The sequence below is a fragment of the Leopardus geoffroyi genome, chromosome C2, assembly GCF_018350155.1.
Source record: "Leopardus geoffroyi isolate Oge1 chromosome C2, O.geoffroyi_Oge1_pat1.0, whole genome shotgun sequence".
Classification (NCBI taxonomy): Eukaryota; Metazoa; Chordata; class Mammalia; order Carnivora; family Felidae; genus Leopardus; species Leopardus geoffroyi.
This window is the reverse complement of record NC_059333.1, coordinates 59097668-59117725: the sequence shown is the minus strand read 5'-3', so window position 1 is coordinate 59117725 and position 20058 is coordinate 59097668. Positions and strand designations below refer to the sequence as shown.

Genomic DNA, 20058 nt, shown 5'->3' with positions numbered 1-20058 from the left:
TGCCTTTGCCCTTCCGTGTGCTCAGTCTTAAAATACCTCCCCTGTCCCATTCACTGCTGATTATCAAAGGGCTATTCATTCACTAAGGTTCAGCTCAAAGTATGTAACCTTTCCATCAAGCCTTATCCCAATAGTCCCAGCTGAAGTTAAGCCTCTGTACACACAAGCGAAGTTACACCTCTTTATAGTGTTATTTCATTCTCTCGTTTGTCAAACATCTTTATTTCCCATTAGAAGGCAAGCCCCTTGAAGGAAGACACCTTGCCTTATTTATTTCTCTACCCCCTAACAACTAACGTACAAGGACACACAAGCTCTCTCTGAGCCCTTCTTTCAACTCAGATCAATTTGAAGATTAAAAAAATGGAAGATAGTAAATTTATTCTGGGAAAGTGGCATTGTTAGTTAACCTTGTCTCATCAATTAAATGCCAAGCTTCTTGAGGGCAGGAGGGTCTTTGTCTAAAACTACCTTATTGTTTTCCACAATGTTGGCACCAAGTCCTAGGCTCCATACGCTATGACTGATTTATCCAAGTGCATGAAAAGGGAAGTGAGGAGGTTGATATAATCTATTAACTTTAGGGGGGATGGAGTTCTGGAAATGTGAGTTTCACTTGGCTTTTCAGATTCTGGCCTCTTTGCTTTTTTGTCATAAGTCTAACCACATCCAGGTGTTATATTGTTAGGCACTTCCTTTTGGTAGATTATCTTACCCTTTCTCTTCAAGTTTTTGAAAACTTCATGCTCATAACTTGGCTTTTAGTTTGGTTTCATTTTTATTTTGAATTTTTGGAAGCAACTGAATTAGTAAGTCTTAAAGTGAACTTGTTTGAGGTGTCAATACATTTATAAATATATAATAAATACTACAAGTTTCTAAATGTTCTCTGCAGGGCCCTTCTCTCAATCTGGTTCCTGGAAATTCAACCAAGTTTCTGAACAGAGGTTGACAAGATGTGAGCAGAAATTACAGTGAGAGGTTTTTTTGGAGGTTAGGAAATAACTAAAAATGAGAATATTTATGCTGGCAAAGGTGTCGAAATAAAGTGGAGCAGTAAGATAAGTAAAGCAGCATGTGCAATGCAGGGCCAAAAGCTGTCTCCCACTTCAACATTGGAGTAGCCCTTAGCCTGCTTTGTCTTTAAAAGAGAATTTAGGTTGGGGCCCCTGGGTGGCTCAGTCAGTGAAGCGTTAGACTTCGCCCTGGGTGGCTCAGTCAGTGAAGCGTTAGACTTCGGCTTAGGTCACAACCTCACGGTTTGTGAGTTCAAGCCCCGGGTTGGGCTCTGTGCTGACAGTTCTGAGCCTGGAGCCTGCTTCAGATTCTGTGTCTCATTCTCTCTCTGCCCCTCCCCCCACTTGTGCTCTGTCTCTCAAAAATAAATAAATGTAAAAAAAAAATTTTAAGAGAGTTTAGGCTATCATCTTGGTTATGCTTATGTCATTTTAACTTGTGAGACAGTACATCTATTCAGAATGGTGCTTGAAGATGAGTGAAATAAATTAGGCAGATGTATTGTATGTCTTGCTGAGAGAATAGTTCAAAACAGGGAAAGACACTCAAGATAAAAACTATCAGGATGTAGGAAAAGGAACTTAAAGAGAAAACACTCTCAAGACCTTAGCTCTAATGGAAAAATAGAAAGGTATGGACCTCTACAGAGTTCTTAACTAAAAGGAGTCTGGCCTATTTTAGTTATTTTGATTTGCCAACACAGAGAGTCAGTTCAGTAGTGGAATATTCTCTGATTTATATACACTCATCATGTAACTTATGCTAAAAATATTAAGTGGTTGTCGTAAACTGGTGCCATTTCTCTTGCTCACATGCATGAGTCTTCAGAGGGACAATATAATCCAACAATTATCAGAGAATGAATATATATGTTCTAAGTAACTGACGTTTGTCCCTTTGGAGGCCAAAACATTTTTTGAAGTGACTATTTCTGATGAAATTCTTTTGAATAAAATGGGTTGAATTCTTTGCTTCAAAAAAGTGGATATATTAAACCTAATTGAAAGTTTTGCTGTGGATTCAATCTTCTCATTATGAGCATAGTTATTACTCTGTTATATAACACAATCATTCCCTCTGGCTAATTAGGAAATGATCATGGAGTTATGAGGATTATGTATCAAGTGAGAGGAGTTTGGGATCTTGCCATATTTATTTTACTTGTTTAGAGAACATTTCTTCATCGTGTATCTTGGTTCTAAGTTGCGTCCTAGATATTGAGGTTACAAGGTAAATGCTTTCATGACAGGTTAAAGGTAGTAGAACTTGCTCAATAATGTTGATAATTTAAGAAATTATTTTTCTTGGGGCGCCTGGGTGGCTCAGTGGGTTAAACGTTCAACTCTTGTTTTTAGCTCAGGTCATGACTCATGGTTTGGGAATTCAAGCCCTCTATTCAAGTCCTGCTTGGGATTCTCTGTCTCCTTCTCTCCCTCTGCCCCTCCCCTCTCACTCTCTATCTCTCTCAAAAAATAAACTTTAAAAAATAATAAAAATAAATTATTTCCCTTGGCTTTAGATTTTATGTACAATTGACAATTACTAACAGAAGGTTTGTAGAAGATAACAGAAAACCTGTTTCCAAGAAAAAACTCTCCCACCAAAACAAAGGGAGGCAATTTCCTGTATAGACCAAAAGAGGTACATTGTGTTCCTCCTCCCACTTTGGAAGACAAAACATTCAGGTTATGTCAGAACATCCTATCTTTCAACAATTATCTTGAGCTGCATGTGTCCTACATAGAAAAAGGCATGGAAAAAATTACAAGGCAGTGCTAAAGCCTTTGAGAAACAAGTAAAGAAAATTTCTAATGCCAGGTACTATAGGGAAATAGTTGTTATCAAAAGTTCCTCTATCCCACTTATTAGAATATATCAGAGCTACTAATAGAAAATGTGGTTACTCCTCAAGACACAATAACAGAGTAATGGTTAATGAATTATAGAATAATGGACTCTAGTATGAGTTTGAGTCATGATTCCCCTAATTATTAGCATATAACACTAGGCAAATTTCACCACATCAATTTCCTTATCTGTAAAATAGGTTTCATAATAATATATATTTTATTGTGAAGATGAAATGAGTTAAGATATTTGATGTGTTTTGAACAGCCCTTGGAATATAATAAAATAATTGAACAGAAATTGTTATTATTTGCTACTATTGAAGTAGCTACCAGATAATAAAATAAAATTTTTTTTTTATTTTTATTTTTTTTAAATTTCTTTTTTTTCAACGTTTATTTATTTTTGGGACAGAGAGAGACAGAGCATGAACGGGGGAGGGGCAGAGAGAGAGGGAGACACAGAATCGGAAACAGGCTCCAGGCTCTGAGCCATCAGCCCAGAGCCCGACGCGGGGCTCGAACTCACGGACCGTGAGATCGTGACCTGGCTGAAGTCGGACGCTCAACCGACTGCGCCACCCAGGCGCCCCAAATATTTCATAATAATAGCCAACTTGACAATAAATTATATTTAATAAAATAAAAAAATAAAAAAGAATATGGTAAGTGCAAAATATAATAATAAAAATATCAGTAATAGTTAAAAAATTTTTTTAATGTTTATTTTTGAGAGAGAGATTGCGAGCAGGGGAAGGGCAGAGAGGGAGGGAGACACAGAATCCGAAGCAGGCTCCAGGCTGTGAGCTGTCAGCATAGAACCTGACGCGGGGCTCGAACTCATGGACCATGAGATCATGACCTGAGCCAAAGTCGGACACTTAACCAACTGAGCCACCCAGGCACCCCTAAAAATATCAGTAATAGTTAAGAAATTGAGGAAGTTATTGAACAATTGAGGAAAATTTTTTTCGACAAATACTTATTATGTGTCTACCATGTACCAGACACTTTGTTACTAGGGGTTAATATACTGAGAATGTTATCTGGGAAAATTGTAAGATCATATTTGAGAAATCTTTGGCAGAAACTGTTGAGTCGCAAATATCTGGTCCTTCTGGAGCATATTTGATTTTAATTTTGTTTTCATCTTTCAGGGCAAAGATCATGTAATGAACAACTGTATGTAAAGAGATATTCCACATACACTGTGTCAGCAGGGAATCCATTTAATCTGGAGTGCCCTGTGAAATACTGTGCTAAGAAGCCTATTGTGACCTGGTGCAAGCTCAAAGGAAAAAACTGTTTACCTCTTGCATATAAACTTCTGGGATACACAACTTGGAAAGAAGGGGAGAATATTTCAGTTTTTAGTCTTCATTTTAATCACACGCTGGCTAGTGATTCTGGTTCATACCGCTGTTCTGCGAATTTTACATCTGGAGTTATTGAAAGCCATTCAGTAACCATTAATGTGACAGGTGAGTTCTGCACTCCAGGGCTATCTGATATTTTTTCAACATGTTTCAAGGAAAGGAGGACCCAGATTCTCAAGTGATTATGTTAGACACTGAACTCCTGTAAATGAGAAGGTTGCCACACTCCTCAGATGGTGATCTGTGTGAGCACATGTGTATGTAATTTTGAGGTGAGTGAGATAAAAAAGAATAGAGAAAAAAATACAATAAAAGTTCTTGTTCTTGCCTTTAGAGGGTATAGCATTTATTTGATAAATCCAAAAGTAGATCACTGAAATATGGAAAAAATTACAAAGTGAATACCAATAGTAGTAGATAGCTGTCTATTCTTTGTCCTCTTTTCCTTCTATTTTTTCGTCCACTTACCAGTCCTTGACTTTTGTTGATAACAAATCCTTGAAGTTACATTTGTGGTGCTCAGACAATTATAAGCTTGTTAATAATTCACAGTTTGCACAGAGAGCAAACAGCACACAAATAAACCTGACTCCCTGATGTGCTTTGAGGACGTTCATAGTTTTAGCTGCCTCCCCAGTCCCTCCCAGAGGTCCTCAAATAGGCTCAAATATCAGGAGAACAGGTTGAGGTTAAAAACCTAGAATAAAAAATGGAAAGCAAAGAGAGAAGTAGAGGAAAATTTTTTTTTAAAAGTTTGATTTATGAAAATCTCACATCATACTCAATGGTAAAAGATTGAAAGCTTTTCCTCTAAGAACTGGAAGAAGACAAGAATGTCTGTTTTTGTCACTTCTATTCAACACTGAACTGGAAGTTCCAGCCAGAGCAATTAGACAAGAAAAAAGAAATAAAAGGCATCCAAATTGAACAAGAAGAAGTGAAACTATCTCTATTCACAGATGATATGATTATATATATATAGAAAATCATTAAAAATCCACAAAAGCTACTAGAGTGAATAGATGAATTCAACAAGGTTGTATGATCAACTAAAAAAGTCAGTGGTTTGGGGCGCTGGGTGGCGCAGTCGGTTAAGCGTCCGACTTCAGCCAGGTCACGATCTCGCGGTCCGTGAGTTCGAGCCCCGCGTCAGGCTCTGGGCTGATGGCTCAGAGCCTGGAGCCTGTTTCCGATTCTGTGTCTCCCTCTCTCTCTGCCCCTCCCCCGTTCATGCTCTGTCTCTCTCTGTCCCAACGTTTTTTCAACGTTTATTTAACAGGCTCCAGGCTCTGAGCCATCAGCCCAGAGCCTGACGCGGGGCTCGAACTCCCGGACCGCGAGATCGTGACCTGGCTGAAGTCGGACGCTTAACCGACTGCGCCACCCAGGCGCCCCAAGTCAGTGGTATTTCTATACGTTACCAATGAACAATCTGAGAAGGAAATTAAAAACAGAAACAATTCTATTTATAATAGCATCAAAAAGAATAAAATACTTACAAATTAATCTAACCTGGGAGACTCAACACTTGTACACTGAACAAAATATGGCTAAAAGACTTAAAATTGTTAATGTGGCAATATTTCCCAAAGTGATCTATGGATTCAATATAATTCCCATCAAAATCCCAACAAACGTTTTTTTTTTCTTTTTTTGCATAGATGAAAAAGCTGATCCTAAAATTCACATAAAGTTGCAACAAATACAAAATAGCTGAAAAAAATCTTGAAAAAGAAGAACAAAGTTAGAGGACTCACACTCCTTTATTTTAAAATGTACTACAAAACTACAATAATCAAAACAGTGTGGTGCTGACATAGTATAGATATAAAGATCAATAGAATAGAATTGAGAGTCCATAATAAATCCACACATCCTTGGTCAATTGACTTTTTTTGTTTTTGATAATTTATCATCAAGTTAGCTAACATAGAGTGTATACAGTGTACTCTTGGCTTCGGGAGTAGATTCCTGTGATTCATCACTTACATAAAACACCCAGTGCTCATCCCAAGTGCCCTCCTCAATGCCCATCACCCATTTTCCCTGCCCCCCACCCCTTTCTACCCTCAGTTTGTTCTCTGTATTTAAAAGTCTCTTATGGTTTGCCTTCCTCTCTGTTTGTAACTATATATTTTTGTTTCTTTCCCTTCCCAAATGGTCTTCTGTTAAGTTTCTCAACTTCCACATATGAATGAAACCATGATATCTGTCTTTATCTGACTGACTTATTTTACTTAGCATAATACCCTCCAGTTCCATCCAAGTTGTTGCAAATGGCAAGATTTCATTCTTTTTCATTGCCAAGTAGTATTCCATTGTGTATATAAAACACATCTTCTTTATCCATTCATCAATCAATGGACACTTAGGCTCTTTCCATAATTTGGCTATTGTTGAAAGTGCTGCTATAAACATTGGGGTATATGTGCCCCTATGAATCAGCACTCCTGTATCCTTTGGATAAACTCCTAGTAGTGCCATTTCTGGGTCATAGGGTAATCAATCTTTAATTTTTTGAGGAACCTCCACACTGTTTTCCAGAGTGGCTGCACCAGTTTGCATTCCCCAACAGTGCAAGAGGGTTGCCCTTTCTCCACATCTTCACCAACATCTGTTGTTCCCTGAGTTTTTAATTTTAGCCACTCTGACCAATCTGAGGTGGTATCTCATTGTAGTTTTGATTTGTATTTCCCTGATTATGAATGATAGTGAGCATCTTTTCATGGGTCTCTTAGCCATTTGGATGTCTTCTTTTGGCCAATTGACTTTTAACAAGACTTCCAAACCCATTCAATGGAAAAATGATAGTTTCTTCAGTAAATAGTGCTGAGGCAATTGGATATACATACACAGAAAAATGAATTTGGACCTCTACCTCATACAACATGTAAAAATAAGTAAAAATGGATCAGATATTTAATATAAGAACTAAAACAATAGAATCTATGTTTGTATAAAACTTTAATACTATTTTTCCTTAGAGGAAAACACAGGAGTAGATCTTCATGATCTTGGATTTGTCAATATTATTTTGCTACAGCATCAAAAGCATATATACATAAATACATGAATAAATTATACTTCATAAAAATTAAAAACTTTTGTACATCAAAGGACACTATAAAGAGAATGAAAAGACAACATATAGAATGTGAGAAAATATTTGCAAATCATATATCTGATAAGGGACTAGTACCCAGAATATATAAAGAAGTCTTACAACTCAACAACAGGTAAGCAACTCAATTAAAATGGGCAAAAGACTGAGTAGACATTCCTTCAAAGAAAATATATAAATGGCCAATAAGCACATGAAGAAATGCTCGATGTCATTAGTTATTAGAGGAACGCAAATCAAAATCACAATGAGACACCACTCACACACACTAAGATTACTAGAATTTTTTTTAATGGAAAATAACAAGTGATAGCAAAGATGTGGACAAATTGAACTCCTTGTACTGTGCTGGTGGGAATGTAAAATGTTGCAGTTGCTTTGGAAAAGGTCTGGCAACCTTTCTTCAAAAGGTTAAACATAGTTTCCACAAGACCCAGCAATATCCAAGTGAAATGAAAGTATATGTCCACATTGAAACTTGTACATGAATGCTTATAGCCATACTATTCACAAAAGTCAAAAAGTCAAAACAATCCAAATGTTTGTCAAACTGATAAAGGAAATGTGTTATATTCATACAGTGGAATATTATTCAGGCAAAAAAGGAATGAAGTACTGATATGTTACAAAACAGTTGAACTTCAAAAACATTGTGCTAAGTAAAAGGAGCCAGATATAAAAGATTACATATTATAATCTTGATTCTGTTTGCATGAAATACGAAGAACAGAAAAATCTGTGGAGATAGAAAGTGACTAATGGCTGCCAGAGGCTGGCAGAAAGGGTTAATGGGAGTAACTACTTAATGTATATGGAATTTCCTTTGGGGATGATGAAAATGTTCTGAAAGTAGATAGTGCACAACACTAGAGAGTTGTACAACATTACACTAAGTTGTATGCTTTAAAATATTAAAATAATAATATTTATGTTAAATTGACCATGAAGATTACTGCAAAGAGAAATTTCAAAGAGTTCTGGTGCAATAGTAATGTCTGAAATCTAGATGCAGACGTATGCAGTCACTTCCTCTATGGACACCATTCATTTGAATGCATACACTTTGTGTTTGTAAAAATTAATTTATTACTATATATGCACACTTTGGAGCATCTTTTAACTCCCTTAAAGTAACCCAATGAAGGAATCCACTTAAATTCCTTAAAAACCTTTTAAGTTATTTTAAGACCTCTGAAAGCAGCCTGGTAAAGGAATGCACAACAATCTAGCGCTGGTTACAACTTCTATCATCAAGCACAGAAGTGTAGAAGGGATTTAAGGCAAAGTTGGAGACCCTGCTTTTGCAAATTTGTTATCAAACTCAATGCTAATTGCCTGTGACTATCTGTGCATTGGCTTATAAACCTCTTTGGAATGGAAGCTGTGTCTTAAACATCTTTGCTTCTCTACAAATAGATGGCACAGTGTGTAGCACATAGTAGGTGTTCAATAAATATTTCTTCATAATTCTTAAATGAATTAAATAAAATCATCTATGCAAAGTGAAACAATTGCCTTTAACAACCTGGAGAAGCTTATACTATAGATTATGGAATGAATCCTTTCTGGAGAAAATTGCACATTCACATAATGAGGTAAAATATTGAATTTTTTAAGAAGCAGTACTTTTTTAACTGGCAAAATAAAATGATAAGAATAAGCAAAACTTGCAAAACATTACTTCCAGGATATTAATGATACTATGAAATAGTAATTCAGTGCTATTAGATTATTTATATAATGTATATTAATATAATGTATAATAAAATTAAATGCAGTGGCATTGAGTCCACTCTCCTTGGAAGAGGGACTGTCTTGTGTAATTCTGTCTTCTTTTGTGGGAATTAACCCCCTTCTGTGCAAGAGGGAGGAATTCAGCCAAGGTCAGAGGCAACCCAAAAATGACTTATGACATGGAAGTGTCCCAGGGGTATTACTGTGTCTCCTCTGTCCCATTTTGGGGTCATTCCACAGCCACTACAGATGGTTGCACAGTTTGTAAAGTGCATGAAGTTTTCTGTTCTAGGAAAAAGTCGGAGCTGAAATTAGGATCAACAATCTGTCTCCCTTGGGGAGGAAGGGGCCAAAGGGAAGAGAGGCAGCTTCTCTCTTGAACCCTGTGCCTGTGGGGCAGGGGGGGGGGGGAGGGGGGGCGGGGGCGATGTGCTTATTAGGATCACACTGGGGATGAGCAAGAAAGATGGAGATGTGAGAAGGAAAAGCTACCTAGAAGACAGGAAGGGCTTTTTAAATTTCCCTTTGGAGATTCCTATTCTAATTTGTACTCTCCTGACTTTCTTATCACTTTTGAATCAGTGCTCCTGCCCTAAGGGGAGGTTCCCAGGACTTTGCTTTGGCCATCTACTCTTGTCTGGCAGCAACCTTCACTCTGGAATTGCTTCCTTCCTGTAGCTTCATGAGCATCTCAAACTTTCATTATCTTCCTTCCAAATCTTCCAATCAGCCGTATGGACTGATTTTAGTGTTTCCTGTCTTTAGTGTTTCCTGTTTTAGACCATTTCAGCCAAACATCTTCCTAATACACTTCACTTGCCTAATAAATGTCTTCCATAATGCCGCTCCTTTACTGAGTCCCCGCAGAGCATCTGCGGTGCTTCCCATGTTGGGCTCACATTTAACCAACATTCAAGGCCTTCCACAGTCCACCCACACCTACCTTCCTTGATTGCTTCTGGACTCCACCATGAACCTCTACTCCAGCCCCACAGCCTTACCTGCCATCGTATGTCTTCACCCTATGCTGCTCTCTCCACTCATAGGGCAACCACTCATCTGCCTCCACTTACCACAATTCTGGTCTTCCTGTCAAGCCCAGCCCATTTCCTACATTCTTAAGGAAGCTTTCCATGTTCACCCTAGGGGAAGTGATTTCTCTTTTCTAGCAAATTTTATGCCATTTAAGGTCTGTGCCTCTCATTTATCAGACATTTCCTTGCACTGTAGTAATGTATGGAAATGTTCTTTATCCCATGAAGAATTATAATGTCTGGAAAGCAGGAACTGTGTCATATTTTTCTGGGTCATCCTTGCTTCCTTCACAAAAGTCAAATGAATTATTTCAGAATTGGCTTTGAAATGGGTGTGAATTTGCCTTTTATGAAGTGATGAAAGCAAACATAATAGGGAGAGAGTTCAAGAAAAATTCCTTTTCCTTCTGTATGTGGGAGTACTCAGTGAGCTGAGTACCGAAGGAGAAAAATATACTATGAAATTATATTTAAAAACAATGCTTTGCATAAAAATGATGTGGAGGTGTGACACAAAAAATATTTCTCCCCTTCAAATATCTTTCTTTGGCGCTATTGGGAATTTTCCTGTTTTGCATCTGACTCTCTTTCTTTGTCCAAGTTAAGAATTGGTCCATGTAAGAACAGGGCTGTGGCAGAGTCAGGGCTTGGACGCTGCTGGGAAAGCAGTATTCTCCCAGAATGAGGAAAAGTGCTTTGCAAAGCAAAGCCCCAGAGGAAAAGGTGACAGAGCTGGGGAACAATCCCTGGAATGCACATGGGCCTGTACATCCTCCCCAATCTCCCTTGGTCAGTCCGTGATTAGGAACTTCACAAAGTCAAGTGGTCATTCTCTTAGCAGAAAAGTGAGAGTGGTATGAGTAGGCAGGAAGTGAAAGGCACAATCTCTGTTTCAGAGTGAGTAGTCAGCATGGCCTCCAAAGCATCCTTTCCTTGTGGCCCTCCACACTCACTTGGAGCACCTGCTGAGTGAGCATCCTGTTTCTCCAAGTGCCGGAAGGTGTCATACAGGCTGTATTCTGTCCTTATACTTAAGTAATAGGGAAAAGGGAATCAACGCAGACAGATGACGTTTGTGTTGTATTTAGGGTAATTTTTCAAGCCTCAAAATAAATCTAGGGACTTAACTTTGTGTCCGTGATCTTTGAGGTGGTGATTTGCACATCATGCAAACTCCTTTGAGCTGGGTTACTGGGTTCGGTTAGTGTGCAAATGCAGGAGTCCTCTCAGACTAACTCTGACTCTAGACACACACAAGTATTGTTTTTGCAACCAGTTTCAATTCTTTATCTTGCTTTTCTATTTCAGAACAGACTCAAAATAATTCAGAATACCTTCTAATAAGTAAGTATCAAACTAGTCAAATAAAAATAAGGAAATAAGATTGTTTCATGGTTGAAGAAAGGATAAAAGTTGGATTTTCCTAATGGAGTGAATTTTTTTTTGTATTAGGTTTTCTATGTGGGAACCCTTGTCCCTATTTCTATTCATACCCTCCCCCCAGACAGCTGTGTCTGTTGTTGGTAATGACTTGGCTGCTGTCCTAACCTAAGCAGCAGCTGCAGCATGGATAACGAAGACTTTGTTACCACTCTGTTGTTATCTAAGCACTATTTGCCCAGCTTCAGTAGCTCCTGACCACCTTTACCTTGAACAAAGCATATGAGGAAGAAGGTAGATAACTATGTTAATATATTTAGAAATAAAAATTTGCTGCATAAAATACTTAACATATATACAAAATTAATGCTGTGTGATGCATTCTGATTTTTTTATATCCTGTTGTGATTCTTATTTTTAATGTTTTTTGTGGTCTATTAAATTGTTTCGCGATCCGTCGATTAGTTGCAACCTATCATGGACAAACAGAACATTAACGCATGTTAACGTTGATCATAGCAATGAGTATAAACTGTATGCCCAGCAGAGCATATTTGGAGATAACAAGGCTATCTGTAGATAACAAAATTATATAGTATATGGAGATACCAAAGAGTTACGAGATAACAAAAAGACCTTTGTGTTAAAGAAACTGGAATTTAGTATCAAAAACATGCTGGCTTGGGTCCCAACTACAACTCACTAGCTATCTGACCTTGGGTAAGAGTCTTGGAACAATAACCCTTTTATCAAGGCATGGAACTAGATAAAAATAACAGTTTCCTTACTTTTCTTTAGTGGTGAATATGAGAGTTAAGTAAGACAATGTCAATGAAAGGGCTTGGTGAAGTGCTTTCTGAGAGCTGTTATGGGTATTCTTTTAGAGGGGATCAATCCTAGCAGAATTACAAATTCTTACAAAAGATGAATTTTAACCCAGAGCCACCCACATATGCTCATAAATAAAGCAAGAGGTGGGTGAGAATACTGAGGCCAGGGGTTCTGTGAGAATGCATCCCAGAAGGGAAATAGAGGCATCAGCTGGAAATCTCCTTCATTCAAGTTCTGATGATGCAGGAGGTATTACCGATCCTATTATATCTGAAATTTCCTAACTGTCTTTAGCATTGACTCACATTTCAGATACAACTGGTGCCTCAGGACCACCCTCTCAGGAAGTGACGGCGGACAAACGATGGATGCTTTATAGTTTGCTTCCTTTGGGGGCATTGCCTCTGCTCATTACCTGTTTGTGCCTGTTCTTCTGCATTAGAAGGCACCAAGGTGGGTTCTACCTTCCATCTGCTGCTTATATGCTACACATTTGGGGGTCAGTTACTAGGGCTGATTGATTTTTAGTTGGTTCTTGTTTTCTTTCCCATATTCTGCAAGGAGCCATGTAATGATTTCCTCAGGGACAACACCCTTCCACCAAAAAGACAAATGGATTAATTCAGGTCCCCTCCAGTCATAGAGAGGCATGTTCTCCACAGCACAGTGCTCCAGGCAGGGCCTGTGCTAAAGAGGGCATGTGGCTGGGACTGACCCATTCCACTTGTGTCTGTTTTAAGTTTATGTGACAAGCAGCTCTTCTAAACTTTAAGGGTAGTGAAAGGGAGGTTGACATAATCTCTCAGGCCAACAAGTCTGCTTTGAGTTAGTTTGTCTCATCCTCTTTTTCAGAGCCACACCACATCATACCACTCATACACGCCCTTGCCTAAATGAAGACTGTATTTCCCAGAAGGAAATTCCTATGTCTGTACTTTCTTTTGCCACCACAAACACAGGCCTGAACTGAACTCTCACCCAAAAGTAATGCATTTGAAAAAATGTGGGTTTGGCTAGGACAAGAGAGGTGTGAAATCTTGGAAACAATTCCCTTCTGCTTGTTTAAGAATTCCTTTGGTGTCGGGAGCAAACACTTAAACATAGTAAGAAAGAGATGTGTAGAGAATTCTGATGCAGCTCTGTTCCAAAACATCCCTGTTCTCTCTCTCTTTACTTTTCCCGCTCTGCCATCTCTTCCCATCCCAGCTCCCACATGGGCAGCCTCAGGGTAGCTACAGAAACAGAGCTAGACAGAGCAACCCTTTTCTCTGCCACAAGAGAAAGCTTTGTCTGGGCAAAAGTACTTTCGGTGTTTTGTGGTAAGGACTTCCGGAGCCCAGAACATTCTCAGAATACTGAAGGAATCCTCTGTAACCCCCACTTCACATGTGCAACTCCAAGTCTCTTTTGATAGTCCCTCCCTAGCTTTCACCATCTTTCTTGAGGCTGCTTTAGAAAACTTTAGAAAAAGAGGCAGGAATAAATGCTTTGATCTACTATATCTGAAGTGAACTGGGCCATAGGAGATCCTGGCCTTTGTGGGTGAGGGGACAGCAGTGTGTCTGGCATCAGGTATAGAATGTCCCCAGAACAGGATTTCCAGCCTGTTTAAAGTGATACAGTACATCCTGCCCCTTCCTCTTGGATATGCCATAGGACTCTCCGGAGTCAGAAGGGAAGAGCCAGTGAATGTACACAAACCGAAGTGTATGTGCCTTGTTGGTTCCAGCAAATAAACACGTCAAAACAAATAGCAACGCTGCCACTGGCCTGGGAGGCATCCCACCTCTGCCCCAGAATTTCAACCTAGCAATCTGATTCCAAAACACGTATTCTTACCACAACCTTAACTTACAGGGAATTGGGAAAGAATTTGGTGTCGTTCTTTACTCTTCTTGGTTTCTTATTTGTCTTTTTGAATTCCAGCAGAAAAAAAGGAGCCTTCTGACACAGCAGGAAGGGAAATTAACCTGGTATGTTCCATGCATCTGTTAAAACAAATGCAATCTATGTTATACCATCTTAATCTTGATATAATATTTTAAATTTAATAAGTCTATGTAACATTTACCCTGTCCCAGGAACTGTTCTAAATGCTATATATAGACTTACTTCTAAAAATGTATTTATTTTTTTAATGTTTATTTATTGGAGAGAGAGAGAGAGAGAGCAGAGGAGGGGCAGAGAGAGAGGGAGACACAGAATCCGAAGCAGGCTCCAGGCTCTGAGCTGTCAGCACAGAGCCCGACACGGGGCTCAAACTCAACAAACTGTGAGATCATGACTTGAGCCGAAGTCGGACACTTAACCGACTGAGCCACCCAGGCATCCCTAAAAATGTGTTTATTTTACATTAATCTCCATCTGCAGCAAAGATTCTTCAGAATTCACAAGTCTCACAATAAGTGGCCTTTTGGAAGGGCATTAGTGGCAGGGTAGCCCTGAAGCAGAAAAGTCAGAGAGTAGCTTGTACAGCCTTGGCTTGCTGTTGGCCTGTTATGTGACTTCAGGCTATTTAAATATTCTCACAAAAACACCTTAAAGTCTTTTGGTAGAGAATTGAGAGTTAATGAAAGAATGAACCATAAATAATCTCGTAAATGACATGTGATTTCTTCACAGACTCCCAGCAGCTAAAGAAACATGACCCTAAGTCTAGTTATTATGCAAAAACTCTCATAATGGGTGTGGGCTCATCAAGGAAGAGACCTCTCAGACAAAGCCAAGGGCATTTTGGAAGCAGTGTCGTTTCCCTACAAGTTCTTGGAATCTAAACATAGGCTTTTTATTTGGGGCTCAATGTTGTGTAAATATTGGAACTCAAAAAAAAATGGAAGATGAGGCAATACATTTCTGAAAAAAAATTTTTTTTTTAATTTTTTTTTTTCAACGTTTATTTATTTTTGGGACAGAGAGAGACAGAGCATGAACGGGGGAGGGGCAGAGAGAGAGGGAGACACAGAATCCGAAACAGGCTCCAGGCTCTGAGCCATCAGCCCAGAGCCCGACGCGGGGCTCGAACTCACGGACCGCGAGATCGTGACCTGGCTGAAGTCGGACGCTTAACCGACTGCGCCACCCAGGCGCCCCTGAAAAAATTTTTATGAGTCTTCAGTTAAAAACAAATAATCGTAAATGAGGTACTGCAAAGGAACGTGTCTGTGTGTGTGTGTGTGTGTGTGTGTGTGTGTAGTGTGTGTGTGTGTGTGTGTGTGTATGTGTGTGTGCATGTTTCACTGTGGAAGGGTAGAGATAAAGTTGTAGTAACCTTCTCAAAAGTTCCAGAAATACCAAAGGCAGATACAGCCAATAATTTTATGTATAATATTAAATGACACTCAGCATTCCTCACCAGGTTGCCCAATTTTAAATCAAACCAAATACATTCAACTTTGTAAACTCGTATTAAGTTTTTAGTAACCAGCAGTAGGCATCATTGTGTTGTGTGCTGAAGTTTTGTTTTTTCAAGTAGGAAAATTTTCTTAAATGTTGTTTTCTTTCTTCCTATAGTGAACAACAACGAACTACATTCTGTTACAATCAGGACTGAGATCTATGAAACTATCTAAAACAATAATCTAAATAGTTTCTTGTTTAGATAAAGCCCAACTTGGTTAAAATGTAGTCATATGTCTTCCTGTGTAGGCTGAACAAATTATTTATGATCTGAAGTTGAATTGAACGGGCTTCTCTATGTGTGCAATTATTTAGGTATTTTGTTTTAAGATGCCTGTGTCTTTTGCAGGAACTCACAGCTTTGGCCCATTTGAGTTGGCCAACATTTCAGAAAATATAGTGATACCATATTAGATCTTTGAGATTAAAGATTTCTTAGGAAGGGACTTGTATTGAAATCAGTGGAATAGAAATCCAACGGAGAGAAAGGAACTGGTAAAATTATGGCAGGTACATATAAAAGCCGAAATTCTCATCTTATTCCACAATGGTCCCTGGAATATATAAAAATAGTTAAAATGCTGAAAACCCAGAACTGTGTATTTTTTTAAAGTGCTTTGTAAACTGTAAAATGGCATTACAAATATAGAGTAGGATAGTGGCTTTGGCGTTTGTCATCTCTATCCACAGATAGAGCCTTGTGGCCTCCACCCACTTTCCTGAGGTCCTACAGGATAGGCTCAGCCACAGGGCACCGTGTTTTCTTTTACATCATTCATTCTAACCAAGTTTTCCACAGAAACCAGCCATCTTTTGGGAAGGGAGCCAGGTAACTGAGTTGACAGACTTTTATACAATTGTAAAAGTACAACAGGGATCTTGTTGCTATATTGAGGACTTATGGCTATTTATTAGGTCACATGACAGTTTTCTTCTTCAAAGCTTCTTTGGAGAAATTACCCAGGTTCCTTCAAATGGGGGTTGGGACACTTTTCAGCTGAGCTAAGAGACTGAGGGGGGTAAAGCTATTCCTGCCTCATTCAATCATCCTGCCTTAGAGCTATTTCTTGGGCAGCCACCTCATTGAAGGGTAGCGGTGTACTCAGCATCTAATGCTTGGTTTCTCGGGATAGGGCCAGACGTGCACGTGTGGTAGAATTCTGCCAGGAAGGGGTAGGATATGGGTTACTTCACATACAAAATAAGGACGATAAAGGACCAGACAGGCATGTAGACTGTCAAAGACTGTGGATCTGATACCTTCACGGAGTTAGACCAAACTTCATGTATGTAAATTGACTGGCAAAATTGTGATTAAAAATTGAATTAACAACTCTTAGAGTTAAAATAATATCTTCATTTTTACCTGGTAATGTCCTTGAATAGTTAGGAGTGGGTAACAAATAACTGAAAAGAGTGAGAAGCATCAGGACACATTTTATTTTAGCTTTTGTAAGTTCACCTCTTTTCCCCTTTTTTTCTTAATTTTTAAAAATATTTATTTATTTTTGAGAGAGAGAAAGCACGAGTAGGGGAGGGGCAGAGAGAGGGGGAACAGAGGATCCAAAGCAGGCTCTACGCTGACAGCAGAAAGCCTGATGCGGGGCTCGAACTCACAAACAGTGAGATCATGAGCCGAAGTTGGATGCTTAACTGATTGAGCCACCCAGGTGTCCCTCTTTTTTTTTTTTTTTTTTAAGTTCACCTCTTTCTCAGAAGCTTTAAGATATTTGAATTATTTGGAAGTATAATAATTTTCTTGTGATAATCCAAATATTGTAAAATTTTTCCTGCAGTTAGGCCCTCCTTTTCCAAAATTGAAAGCAATTTCTAATTCCAGGTTTTAAATCATAATAATGTATCTTGGATAACTCATCATATTTATTCTTTCTGACCCCTTAGAGGGCATCTGTTCTATTTTATTTTTAATCATTTACTTCTAAGCTGTGTTAATGCTATCCATTATCTTATAAGCTGTCTGAAGTTTCTTGTGGGATATTTATGCTTTTCTTATTAATTTGGGCTGAGAGATTGAAAAGTATTCTGTTGGGGTACTTGGGTGGCTCATTTGGTTAAACATGTAGCTCTTGATTTTGGCTCAGGTCATGATCTCATGGTTCGTGGGATGGAGCCCCATTTTGGGCTCTGTGCTGACAGTGCTAAGCCTCTTGGGGTTCTCTCTCCCTCTCTCTACCTGTCCCCAGCTCATGCTCTGTCTCTCTCTAAATAAATAAATAAAACTTAAAGAAAAGTGTTCTGTGACCTCAAAAGTGAACAATAACAAAGCACAAAATACGTACTTGGGAGGAACATAGCGTTCCTAACACTTTCATCTTTTAACAAGTAAGAATATGCTAAAAATGTGGATGTCAGCAGCAAATGTGAGGAAGAATAAATTATTTCTGGTGATGTGTTGACTCCATTTAGCATATACTAATAGTTTGCTAATTGTATGCACTACCACATCCTTAAATGGTAGTTAAAACAATTTTTTTTCTCTTATAGGTTGATATTCCCCAGCCCTTTCGGAGTGAGGAAACTGAAGTGGGAACCGGGCAAAATCCCCAAACAGTGCTATCAGAAACTGGTACTTATGATAACGACCCCTGGTTCAGGGTCCAGGAAGAGTCTGAAGTTTATTCTAACCCATGTCTGGAGGAAAACAAGCAGGGCATTGTTTACGCTTCTTTGAACCATTCTGTCATTGGAATAAACCCAAGACAATCAAGGAATGTGAAAGAAACACCTACAGAATATGCGGCCATATGTGTGAGGAGTTAAATTCAATCTTGATCTCCAACTGGTGATCACTGAAAGAAATGCATGTCAACACCATTACCAAGCCCAACAAAAGGTTAAATAACATTCCTTGACCTGAGAAGCTTCACTTTAAGGAGGTTCATGTTGGTGCTCGGGTCTTAAGGGTTCATAGGACAAATGACTAAAATTTCTCCCCCCAAATTCTGAGGGAACTTTTTATATGACCCCCTTGAACAACAACACAAAAACCTTTCCCTCCAAGACTAAGTGATATTATGAGTAGCAGAGTGGCAGAATATTTAAACGTAGCTACATTTTACCCAATGTACAAAGCTAATATATTTTTTGGAGGATAGGAGACACATGTAAGTAAGAGAGGTTTGTGTTATCTGGATCAGTTCACTACACTCTCTTGACAAAGAAAGGATGTCCCAATTTGACTAACTAACCATCAACACAGTCATGATAGTATGTTTATTTCTGGTCATTCTTCCATGATGAGAAATATTCCTCTGTCCCTCTAATACTGTTCTTTTTTTTTTAATGTAAAGAAGTAACTTTAGACTTGATATAAGAAAAGAATGGAAAGCATAAATGGTTCAGTAAAGATGTGGGCTACACCGACTACTATAGAGCAGATGCTCCCCATACCTGACACGCAAATGGTTTTACATTGTTGAGCAAATATAGGTAGTAATGGAGCAATTAATGTGTGGTGCATTTATAAACAAAGTTGTGACTCAGTGGTTAGGTCACATGGACTAATGTGTATGAATGTGATATAATGCTGCTGAATTAATATACTCGTGGGTGTTTAAATAAACATAAAAATAAGCATCATGGAGCAAATGCAGATTAATGACTTAAACTGCTTCATAGTTGATCTGATAGCAAATGAAAAGAACTATTAATGGAATGGAGAGGGGTGCCTGGGTGGCTCAGTCGGTTGAGCGCCCAACTGCAGCTCAGGTCATGGTCTTGCGGTTCGTGAGTTCGGGCCCCACGTCAGGCTCTGTGCTAACAAACAGCTCAGAGCCTGGAGCCTCCTTCGGATTCTGTGTGTGTGTCTCTCTCCCCCTCCCCTGCTCATGCTCTGCCTCTCTCTGTCTCTCAAAAATAAATAAATGTTAAAAAAAAAAATGGAATGGAGAAAAGTCTTGAATATTTAGTTGGCCAGCCCAGGTCACCATACTTTCACGAACCACGTCTGTATCTTGCTGTTCTTCTTACTCCTTTCTAGGGAAGTCAGGGCAAATCATCCAGGGTGAAGTGGTATAGCTTCATAACAATTCATTAAAAATTTTGTAGTTGCAGCCACTTGAGTAGAGCAAAAAGAGATGGGTTCAAACTTTCTGAATTTCCAGAGTACTTGAGTCTAATTATGTCAAAAATAGCCTACAACTTCATTCAACAGCATGAGTCTATTAGGCTTCTCAGGTGCTGCTACTGAAGAATGCAGTAGACCTCTTACAAAGTGGACAGCAAAGGTTGGGATCCATTTGCACAAATATGTGAGCTGCTGCACAAATGAATGCGGGATGTGTGTGTGTGTGTGTGTGTGT

General features: G+C 38.8%; 1 protein-coding gene across 4 annotated transcripts in view; it reads left to right on the top strand.

The window, feature by feature from the left end:
* Positions 1–19333, top strand: part of BTLA (B and T lymphocyte associated) — a 32987-nt gene extending 13654 nt beyond the window's left edge. The window contains exons 2-6 of one of the 4 annotated variants that reach the window (XM_045502037.1): positions 4022–4345; positions 11438–11473; positions 12635–12793; positions 14270–14313; positions 18242–19333. In XM_045502037.1, the coding sequence (XP_045357993.1) occupies positions 4022–4345; positions 11438–11473; positions 12635–12793; positions 14270–14313; positions 18242–18517 (839 nt within the window). In that variant the 3' untranslated portion in view covers positions 18518–19333. Of the gene's footprint in view, positions 1–4021; positions 4346–11437; positions 11474–12634; positions 12794–14266; positions 14314–18241 lie in introns of all 4 variants that reach the window. The other 3 variants (XM_045502036.1, XM_045502039.1, XM_045502040.1) reach the window with 3 other exon arrangements.
* Positions 19334–20058: the final 725 nt, after the last annotated feature.